Below are 11,351 nucleotides of genomic sequence, written 5' to 3'. Positions count from 1 at the left end.
GGATGGATGGATGAAGGATGGATGGATGAAGGATGGATGACGGATGGATGGATGAAGGATGGATGGATGAAGGATGGATGACGGATGGATTGATGACGGATGGAGGATGGATGGATGACAGATGGATGAATGGATGATGGATGGATGATGGATGGATGATTGATGGATGGATGGATGATGGATGGATGAATGGATGATGGATGGATGGATGATGGATGATGGATGGATGGATGATGGATGGATGGATGGATGATGGATGGATGATGGATTTCCATATTTGTTTACCAAATTCATCCAGATTTGGAAAGACTATTTGGATTTGATTGGTTGAATCAAATCCTGGTTGTGTATTAATCCAATTTACCTGGAAGATTTTCAACAGTTTTAAAGGAACCTGCGTTTTATCTGGTTTTAACTGGTTTAACTGGAGCGGCGCCTTTGTTTCTGTGTTTCAGATCCAGCTGAAGGAGATCTTTGAGACGGACACCGACATCGCCCTGGTTCTGGAGCTGGTGACCGGCGGAGAGCTGTTCGACCGGTAAGAACCAAACCGGGCCGACACCCTGACGTTCAACTGGTTTGTTGCTTAAAGGCGACATATTGTGCAAAATTCACATTTTGTACGTTTTCTTTGTTCCATTTGAGTCTCAGCTGCTTCTAAAAACAACAAGCACTTAAAAAAAACACTCAGTTGTTTTTGGAAATAATTTAATGTTCTTTGGTGTCTGAGCCGTTTCAAAAACCTCCAGAACATTAAGTCACATTTGACTGGCACTGCGCCGTTACCTAGCAACCATGGCAGAGTTCTGTCCGTTACCTAGCAACCCAAGCTGTGCTCCAGCTGGTTTTAGCATTGTATATGCTGCACAATGGCTGCTAGAAAAGACAAATGTTTTGTTGTTGACTTACCATCCAGAAACCACATACTGCATTGTTGTTGGTTGCGCAGGCGGCTCTGCTAATGCTTTTCAAAGTTCTACAATTGTGCATCTGTTTGCATCCATTCTCATATGCCAGGGCAAAGGTTGAGTTGGGGGCGTGGCCAGCAGCAGCTTATTAGGATTTAAAGTGACAAAGGCCCTAAAACAGATTAAGGCCTGATTATGTAAGAATAATTTTATGCAAAAAAAATGTAAGATGTTTTGTATAGGCCGTATCCTAGCCTGTTGAAGGAAGCATCACAGGTCTCCTTGAAGCTGCAGATGCAGCCATGCAGGTTCCCTGGTCAGCTCAAACTGTTGATGGATGATAATGTTGCAGATATTTTACTAAAAAAAGATCCAGATTCTGAAGTTATTAGAAATGACTTCGACATTTCTGAAACTCAGAAAATGACAAGATTTTTTTCTGAGATTAAGTTAAATTGTTTTGTTTTTTTTAGTTTTTTCTAGCAAATTTTTGACTTCTCATAATGAGAAAATTTCTTGTTTAGTTCTAAAAATGTGGGATATTTTGTTGGAGATTTACTCCTTTTTTTTCTACCTACAATTTCCCATTGAAGAAACACGATGGTAAAATGAATAGTTTGAACCTGAACCTGGAAGGGGTATGAATACTTTTGGGTTTGGATCTGAGTTATGAGTTAAATTTGGCTTGAAGAGCTGAAGCTGTTTTTATGTTGGCGGATTTATTTGTTTTCATTTCCACCTGCAGCTGCAGGCGCTGTTTCTGTTGCCATGGTTAGTTTACTGCAGAAGTTGCGTCTTTAGTCTTAGTAACTGGGTTAGATGAAAAATTATTGCTCTTACTGGGTTTATTCATTTGCAAGATTCTCTGCAGTTATGAGGCCAATTTAGGTACCAAAGCTGCCATGTTGAGTTTGGTTCTTCAGAATCTGGTGACGTGATTTTAAGGTTGTTGCTCAGGATTAGCACGTCTCTGCGTCCTGCAGCTGAATTTATTTTTCTTGTTGGTTTGCAGGATTGTGGAGCGAGGATACTACAGCGAGAGAGACGCAGCGCATGTCATCAAGCAGATCCTGGAAGCTGTGGCCGTAAGATATTTCATCAAATGAATCATTCAGAAAAACATCGCAGAGAAACACAAAACATTTCACTATTCCACATTATTATAGCAGAATTATGACATTAAAACCAGAAGCTTCAGAGATTTCATATGACAGATCAACATAATATAAAATGGGGAAAAATGATGCAATGTTGTTGCATCTTTTTAAAGATGAAAAGAAAAAATCTGAAAATGTGGCATGCACGTAGAGTTACAGTTAAAAATGAACATAAATAATTTGGATTATTTAACCTGCAGCAGAAAAAATAGGAAGTTCATTTTTCAAAGTCGTGTTATCATCGGGTTATTCATTCATTCATAGATGTCAAAACTTCAAAAAAATATTTAGTTTAGAAATAAAACATAAATATTTGGCTTGCTAAATATGAAATATGATAATAGTAATTATCCCCATTTACTCTGATCCCCCTAAATAAGATCGATAGGAACTTATTTCCTCTGATCAGCTCCTGTCTCTGTGACTTCATGATTGTTTCAGAGTTTAGTTTTCATGACTGCAGCTGCTTTGCAGCTTCGTTTCCACTCATCCTGATTGGCTCACTGTGTTCTCACACCCACCAGCAGGGCGGCGCCTCCACAGTTTCACACCAAGCTCCACCTTTAAACGGGCTGTTTTTAGACGTGAGGCGCCGATGTTCCATCAGGTCGTCAACACGGCGGCGCTGGTGTGAAAGAAACACGTTGTCAACACCTTGAGAGGCGTTAGAGGGAGGCTGTGATTCCCGCCATGGAGACAGATCGGTGGTGTTTTTTCTACTGGAAGCCGAGAGAAGCAGCAGAAACAGAAACATGGCTGAAATCTGATTCAGGAAGTCAGAGACAGGAAGTCTGCTCTGATTGGCTGGTTAGTCACTGAATGTTTCTAAACAGAATTAACTAAACGCTAGCTAAAGGTTAGCATGCAGCAGCTAATGAAGGACGATCAGGAAACAGAGAGAGAGAATCCATCCATCCATCCATCCATCCATCCCTAATCAGATCTTGAACGTAAACGAATCAAAAACTGTGCTCCAGTGACTTCTTGTTTCCACCAATCAGAGCTCTTGTTCTTCAGACCAAATTGGTTTGAGTCGTTCTGAAGACGACAGCCTGAATACGTTTATCTTTTTTCAGTGTTTGCAGTTGGATGGTTAATGCTTGTGACCACAAACAGCACTGATGACTTAAATGTCCTATATGCTAATCGTTTAGCATGAAAGCTAAATGCTTGCTAGCTCTGACTGGTCAAAACCAACTGATCAGAGCCAGGAGGAGGGTCTCAGTGCTGTCAAACATGCTAGTGTATTTGCTGAAAACAACTCATCGTTACAGGAAACCCATTTTTCTGCAGTCATCAGTGGCCATGCTAACTAGCTTTAGCATTCATGACAGGCCTACTTAGGTGAAGTAACTGTAGCGTAGCAGGGAAAAAGAGAAAGACGGAGGATGTGAGCAGCGTGTACAGAAGAATGATCGATTGCACTAAAACCCTGGTCTGGACGGGAGCGATGGATTTGTTCAAACGACAACAGGATTTTTTTCACAGGTTATCCGTCTCCCCCTCAGCTCCTTCAGACTAGCCAGCAGCAATTAGCAAACACCTGGTGCTGATCTCGTTATAGGAACTGCTTCTCAGAGCAACGCTGGTAAAAACGTAGTGTAAGGGTTAACAGAGAAGCTATGTTGGGATGACTTCCTGAAGGCGGAGCTTCAGAAAGAGCAGGAGGTTTTAAAGAGACAGAGACCCAATTTGAAGACGTTAAATTACGAAGTCTAATTTCTTGTAAGTCATAATTGACATATGGCTTCTTCATAGCAGCTGAAAGTTTCTCAATTGTATTATGTGTCTGGAAACCACATCGTACCGGCCCTTTAAGCAGCCACTTTGTTTGCTTGTGCTTTGGGCCGGCTCTGTGCAGGAAGCTTCTTCATGAGCTGAAATCCTCGTCCAGTTTTTCTAAACGTGTTATTCTCTGATGTGTTACGTTTTTATTGAAGCCAGTTTTCTGCGGCTGTGTTTTCAAACTGAAAGTCATGATTTTTCAGAAGATGTTTTTGCGGCTGAATTAAGTTTATTATAATTTAATGTTTGTTAACGTCCTCAGTATGGAAGCTGCCGTTAGAGGTTGAATTTTCTTCTCTCCAGACTGTAGAAACGGTTGATGAAGGTTTTGATTCTGCTCTAAAAGCCTCTGGGACGTCTCAGCGTCTGTGAGGCTGATCTGGGTTCTGCAGACAGCCTGGTGCCAAATATCAACAGGCCGAGGGTCGGAGGAGTTCACGCCCCAAATCGGCCGGTTGTTTCTGCAGTAAAAAGGGAAGAGGTGGATCTTATGAGGAAAACGTTCAGTGAATAATGAATCCAACACTTTCAGGTTAAAATCCTTCTTCATCTAGTTAATCTAGAGCTGCTACTGACGACTAATCAATTATTCTGACAATTAATCGGACAAAAAAATTGGCAAATTTTGCATATCTTTCATTTAAAGTTTTTACAAAAGATGCAAATAAACAAATAATTAAATTCTTTTTATATGCAAAAGTTAATATTTTACTTAGTGAACATTTGATTGCAACAAAGATTTGAGTTGAAGCTAAAAAATACAAATAAAATGAGCTTGAGAAAAGCTCAGCTCTATCAGTTATTAACTCAGTAATAACTGCGTAGCGAAAAGAGTGATTTATTTTTATAGAATTTGAACCAAAATGTTTTTTATCTTAAATACAAAATGTTTATTTTTTTGTACCGTTTTGTTTTAATTGCTGCTCAGAGTGCGCTGTTCTTTCAGTAAATAGCATTTCTGTGAGTTTGTATATTCTAATTAACGATTACTTGGTTACAAAATTGGTTGACAATTATTTCAATAATCGATTAATCATGATTAATCGTTTCAGTCCTATTGTTATCTCCAATTAAATCTAGCTAAGCAGTCATGTTGCAATAGGTTACTAATTTATTTCTCAATGAGATTTATCCTGTATAGATAAAGGTCAAACAAAGCCAAATAAACAGCTTGTAAATGTGGGCGGAGCCTAAACCAGCCGCCGCCGCCGCCGCCGCAGAAGTCTGGTAGCTGCAGCAGCGGCGCGCTTATGTAACAGCAGCTTCCATCCTGCTGCTCAACAGATTAAAACCAGAGTGGATTAACACACACACACACACAGACCACAGTTGACCTACATTTACCAAACATACGCCTCTTTATTTCTGCATGTGCAAGCTTGTCGTGTTGATGTGTGTGTGTGTGTGTGTGTGTGTGTGTGGGAGTGTTGGGATTACTCCGCCGTTGTGTTTGCTGTGAGTGTGGCGCTAATCTGCAGCGAAAGAAACACAACAGCATCTTTTTATAGCTGCTTCCCAACATGGAGGCGATGACTTTTATCCATCTGGGACGAGAAAAATTAATTAGATTCATGGAAATATTCTTTTGATGTCGCCTCGCACTTGATGCCTGCAGCATATTTAAAAAAAATGAGGACAGAATCAAGCGAATATTAACAAAATAAACCTCCCACGTATAATTAGGTTAATTGTTAGCTGGTCGGAAACATAATTAGACATGAAAAAGGAGAATTTGGTGAGGTTTAGTCTTTAGGAGTTTTAACACATCTTGAACTGCATTTACAGAAAAATAAAACATTTTCTGTTTTAAAGCTTAGAAAAACCCAGAAATGTCTGAAGAAAAGCTGAAATGATTCTCAGGATCACAATAAAAACAAACTTTAAGGTGAAAATATCTGCAAATCCTGAGAAACACAAGAGAGGATAAAACATGGTGAAGAATAATCTAAAGTAAAAACTGAAACATTTGGAATCAGTCGGGATGAAAGAGACCCAGAAACCACCGAGGCTCAGTCCATAATCCTGGGTCTGTCTCCAGAGCCAGAGCCTTCACAGCGGCCGGCAGCCAAACTTCACAGACAGACGAGAAAGAATCCAGAAAAGGTTCAGCAGCTTCTGTGTGGAAAAATAATCACTAGACAAAAATCATGTAAAATAAATGATGAGCAGCTGAGCTCAGCATAAAACAAACACGTCCAAGAACAAAATTTAAACGCAATTATAAAACCGCACATCTTTGAAAAGCAAAAGTAGAGCCTCCTGCACAACCAACAAGAACGCAGAAAGTGGTTTCTGGATGACAAGTCAGCAACAAAACTCTTGTCTTTTCCTGCAGCCATTGTACAGTGAATACAGCTGACCAAACGGGCTGGAGCTCAGCTTGGGTTGCTAGGTAACGGGCTGGGCTTGGCTAGGGTTGCTAGGTAACGGGCTGGAGCTCAGCTTGGGTTGCTAGGTAACGGGCTGGGCTTGGCTAGGGTTGCTAGGTAATGGACTGGGCTTGGCTAGGGTTGCTAGGTAACGGACTGGGGTTGGCTAGGGTTGCTAGGTAACAGTGATTTGATTGGGAAGTTTTGAAATGGTTAGTTTTCCAGACACAGAAAAACCTGAACTTATTGCCTGAAAAGCAGCTGGGTGTTTTTATGCTTTAGCTGCTTTTAGAAGCAGCAGAAACCCAAATGGAAGAATGAAAACATGGAAAATGTGAATTTAGCAAAATAAATAAATCCTCTTTAAAATAAAACATAAAATGGCCACCAGAAACCTAAAACAGCTGAAAGCCCATAAATATGACCCAGGTTAGAAATAATTACTGAAATAATGATTTGTATGCGTCACTTAGAGTAAAAAATATCATCCGGATACCTGAGCAGGTAAAATCTCAGACTGTTTGTGTTTTGATGTCAGCAGCTGCTGTCTTTAGTTCTCAGACACAGAAGAGGCCCAGGTGAGGCAGCCGTTTACCTGAACGAAGCTGTCAGGTTGGATTCAAACCGTCTCCACGTCGGTTCCTTCCTCTCCATCGGCCAAATCCTCCCACAAGCCTCCAGCAGCCCAGACTTCTCCGCCCTTCGCTCCCGTCGTGTCGCCGCTGCAGGCCGATCTGAAGATGTTTCTCTGTGTGTTTCAGTATTTGCACGGAAACGGGGTCGTCCATCGTGACCTGAAGCCGGAGAACCTGCTGTACGCCGACCTGTCGCTGGACGCGCCGCTCAAGATCGGTAACCACACACACCGAGCATCTGCTGGGAAACACTTCTACATGTCCAGAAATAAAAGAAAACCAGCAGCTAGAAGGTTCAAGAAGATCAATAAATCAAAATGAAGAACGAAGCAGCCTGACCTCAGAATGAACGACCTCCACTAATTTATTGGTTTAATTACGGAGATGTTTCTTGTTTTCTGTTAAGTTTTAAGGAAAATACTCTGTAAATGTCAAAAAAATCTTAAAACAGCAATATTATCATTTATCCCAATAACTACAATTTATTGTCCAGCAAATTTACTGGCTGGCCCATTCAGCATGTACGTGTCATCGGCGTAAAGATGGATGTTAAAATAGTGAAATGATGCGATAGAAAAACTCCTACAGTCTTGGCTTTCAGTTTTTATCAACTCTGACAGATGGAAACCGTAGTAAAATGGAGGGTTGGTCAGTAATGTTGTGTTTTAGATAAGAGAATCTAATATTTTAACGCTCTGCGGTGGCTGCAGAAATCCTGCTGCTATGGAGATAAAATTAAATCATAATATAAATTCACAAACTAGCAGGTCATTATGTAGCGACAGGGCTTACCTTCGCTCTCTAAAAATAAACACAGCTCTCAGTAGAACTGTTAAATAATTAGCATCTCGCCGTGCTTCAGCCTGAGGAGCGGAGGCTGGCTGGTGGAGAAGCCGGTCCGCGTCCAGATGGCCGCCGAGCCGCTGGCCAACAGGCGCCGCTCTGCCTCCTGCAGAGAAACACATTCTCCTCACAGCCGAGGCCCGAAATAGAAACTGGATTCAACTTTTAAAGAACATGTTCATGCGACTCGGCTCGGTCCAAATGTTTTCCTTTCTCACAGCCGACTTCGGCCTTTCCAAAATCATCGACGACCAGGTGACCATGAAGACGGTCTGCGGGACTCCGGGTTACTGCGGTGAGTAAAAGCCGAGACGCTGATGGGGATAAATGAAACCTGGGGAGGTTCGCAGGCAGCCATGTTTGATCCAGGATAAGAGGAGTCAGAGTCCCAACTCTGAATCACTTCACACAAAACCTTCATTTCTGTTCAGGTTTTCCTCCCTGGCTCTTAAAGGGACAGTATCGTAAAATCCACTTTTTCCAGCTTTATAATGTTATTTCCTCAACCAAAAAAATAAAAAATGCACTTTGAGGAGTATTTTTACTATGCTGCACTTTTTACTTTTAGTTGAGTAATTTTATTTTAAAGTATTTCTTCTCTTACTTGAGTAAAATTTCTGGATTTTTTACCCCTTGAATGAAAAACAAACATGTTTTAACCAGAAATTCACCAGACTCAGACACCTGCAGTTTATATTAAAGCTTCATAAGTTTTTTATTGAAATTTTTTTCTGATTTTGTTATTTTTGTTACTTATATGAATTATTGTAATTTTAGTCCTTGAAATACCAACATTTCCAAGTAACTTTTTTTTTTAATGTTTTGTTTTTTGGCTGTGGATTTGACGATTTGTTAGAAAAGGTTTGCACACCTCTGGTGTAGATCGTAATATTCTGCATTAAAATCCCACTTTTATTGATCCTTAATCAGAAATGAAACACTTTCTGAGTTGAATTAGTGTTTCCATCAGTCTGTGTGTTGCTGCGTTCACCTGTGTGGCTGACATGCGGAGGTGAGCGGCGATGCGTCGCTGCAGCCGCTGCTCTGTGGGATTTCTCAGACCTCTGGACCGGAGCGTCTGTCGGCCACCTGGACGCTAACCGCTAGTCGCTAACCGCTAACCGCCCCCTCTGCCTGCAGCTCCAGAGATCCTGCGGGGAAATGCCTACGGCCCCGAGGTGGACATGTGGTCAGTGGGCGTCATCCTGTACATCCTGTGAGTCCGCGCACTCGCGCGCACGCGCACACACACACACACACACACACACACACACTGATTCATCATCAGCTGACACGGGGTGAACCGGAGCATCGCCTCCAGAGACATTAAGTCGGTTCTAATGGAGCCTGACGATGCATTCAGGGACCGTCGGTTAAAATTCACTTCTAGACTTTTCTTACTCGTTGGAACGGGAGTCAGATTAAATAAAATCTGAATCAAAAATCATTTTTAAGGTTCAGATCTATGACGAGTAACTTCCTACAAGTTTTTTTTTTCTGTACTTTTGACTGAATGATTTTGACCAATGTGACAAAAAGTTTGGACACCCCGTGAAAAACCATGGAATAAATTAATAGCTTAGTCCATAAGAGCTCAATAAAAATATGAGTGGTTGAATTTTCCATGAATAAATTGTGGTTATAATCCACAATAATCTGTTTGTAAATTACACTGTCAAAAATCAAGCAGAAATCTGGGTTATTATAGCCAGTCATAAAAGGAAAACAATTAAAGAATTATATTTAAAATATCACCATTTGAAACTAACTAACAAGATTAGGTTATAAAACTAATATTTATATACTGAGCTAAATCTGTAGTTTGACACTACATATTTAATTCTAAGCTAAATATTTAGCTAATATGCTATAGCCAAAGGTGGACTATCAAAATAAAAGCTGGCTTTTGCAAACCCTTTTAAAAACTCGTTTTAGAGCCAAATGCTTAGCTTGCTAACTAAATATTTAATGTACAGTTAAATATTTAGCTCCAAGTTAAATAGTTAAAGCAAACTTCATCAAGTTTGGTAATGAAACATTAAGCCTAAAACACGAATATTTATAAATGAATGGTGAAAATGTTACTTTAAAAAGTGAATCCTCAAGATGCTGTGGTGGTGCAGGGGAAAAGCACAACCCATGTATTGAGGCCTTAGTCGTCATGCTGGTGGTCACAGGTTCGATTCCCAGCCTGGTGACATTTACTGCATGTCTTCCCCCTCTTTCCTGTCAAACTACTTTCAAATAAAGGCCACTAGAGCCAACAAAACCTTTAAAAAAAAAAAGGTGAATCCCCTAATAACCCAAATTATTGCTGCCAACTTTTGACGGTGTAACCTAACAAACAGCTCCATAATTCAGGGAGTTTTCTCTCTGTGTGACAGCCGGTGGAGGTGTCCGGTCAGCTTTAAAGTTCTGCTTCCTGTCTGCCAGACTCTGCGGCTTTGAGCCGTTCTTTGACCCACGGGGCGACCAGTACATGTACAGCCGCATCCTGAACTGCGACTACGAGTTTGTGTCTCCGTGGTGGGACGAAGTCTCCCTCAATGCCAAGGACCTGGTAAGTTCCTAACATTTTGCAACAAAGCTGAATTTTAAACTCTTTAGTACTTTTTATGGAGCCCCCAAGTGGCCACATGTCGGAAAATCTTTATTCTTTTGCATTCGCTTGCAATAAATTAGCAATTTGGTCTGTTTTGTACGGTGGCCGACAGGTGCAAATGCGCAGCAACAGAGAAAACATGCAAACAAAAAAAGAGACGCAAACAAACAGCTTCTCTCTTCTGGTCGTCCATATTCGTGGCCTTCGAAGGGCCCGTCTTCCGGAGATCGGGCCGTTTCTCAGACATAATAAAAGGACAGACGCCTAATGGACCGCTCTCGTCTTATCAATACATATTTATCTAAATATAAATAAACAATTATTAATACTGAATAATATTAGGCTATACATGTTTAGCGCGCACACGCACACACACACACGCACACACACACACACACACACACAGGTTTTTTCATGTTTTCCAGCTGACCAGTTCTAGCTTAAGAGTGATTGGGTCCAAAATCCGATGCGAGATTCATCCGTGCTGTGTAGTGAATCTGTCTCTCCTTAAATACATTTGTCCCTACTCCTCACATCGTGTCTTTAGGAAACCTTCAAAACAAAAAAGGAAGATTTGGGATGTATCTCACTTTGACAGAGTGAAAGAATTACATATAAATAATAGTCTTTACCACCTGTGTAAACTTTGCTGGTGAATGTTATAACACATAATATAAGTTTTATAATATGTGTTATATTGTTTCATTTCTAATATAGGCTCTTGTGTCAGATAATCTAAGTCAATGTTAGAGAATAATTAATTTTTTAGATTAACGGAATCTCAGTTAGCCTTCATAGCGGGGCTGAACCCGTATTACACCAAGCACTGTAGCTAATATTAGCTGGTATCTCGCCGGTGGACATAAATACGGTAAAGTAATATTCTAAACACAATATATACACAATAATATGTCCATCTTACTTATGAAATGTTGTCTGTGGAGCCCTCACATCAATAATCCTTCGATCAGAACAACAATATCCCTCAGTGCTGAGGCATCTTCTGCTGTTTTGGTCGAGCAAAGCAGGAGGGTATTTTGTTTGCGTCTCTT

At 40.7% G+C, this 11,351-nt stretch overlaps 1 protein-coding gene and 1 long non-coding RNA gene across 2 annotated transcripts in view; both read left to right on the top strand.

Moving 5' to 3' along the window:
- The window catches only part of LOC106963847 (calcium/calmodulin-dependent protein kinase type IV), a 32,460-nt gene that overhangs the window by 9,975 nt on the left and 11,134 nt on the right, over window positions 1–11,351 (top strand). Inside the window, exons 4-9 of the mRNA XM_015058992.1 lie at window positions 456–538; window positions 1,921–1,993; window positions 6,981–7,071; window positions 7,918–7,992; window positions 8,838–8,913; window positions 10,131–10,257. Coding sequence (XP_014914478.1) covers window positions 456–538; window positions 1,921–1,993; window positions 6,981–7,071; window positions 7,918–7,992; window positions 8,838–8,913; window positions 10,131–10,257 — 525 coding nt within the window. The remainder of the gene's footprint in view (window positions 1–455; window positions 539–1,920; window positions 1,994–6,980; window positions 7,072–7,917; window positions 7,993–8,837; window positions 8,914–10,130; window positions 10,258–11,351) is intronic.
- LOC106963848 (uncharacterized) lies at window positions 4,734–6,537 on the top strand. The gene is made up of 2 exons (XR_001428270.1): window positions 4,734–6,242; window positions 6,399–6,537. It is a non-coding gene; the product is annotated as an uncharacterized LOC106963848 (long non-coding RNA).

This window comes from Poecilia latipinna, unplaced genomic scaffold, assembly GCF_001443285.1.
Source record: "Poecilia latipinna isolate Pla-1442-1.1 unplaced genomic scaffold, P_latipinna-1.0 Scaffold1588, whole genome shotgun sequence".
NCBI classification, from domain to species: Eukaryota; Metazoa; Chordata; class Actinopteri; order Cyprinodontiformes; family Poeciliidae; genus Poecilia; species Poecilia latipinna.
Note: the sequence above shows the minus strand (reverse complement) of the source record. Positions and strands in the feature narration are given on the sequence as shown.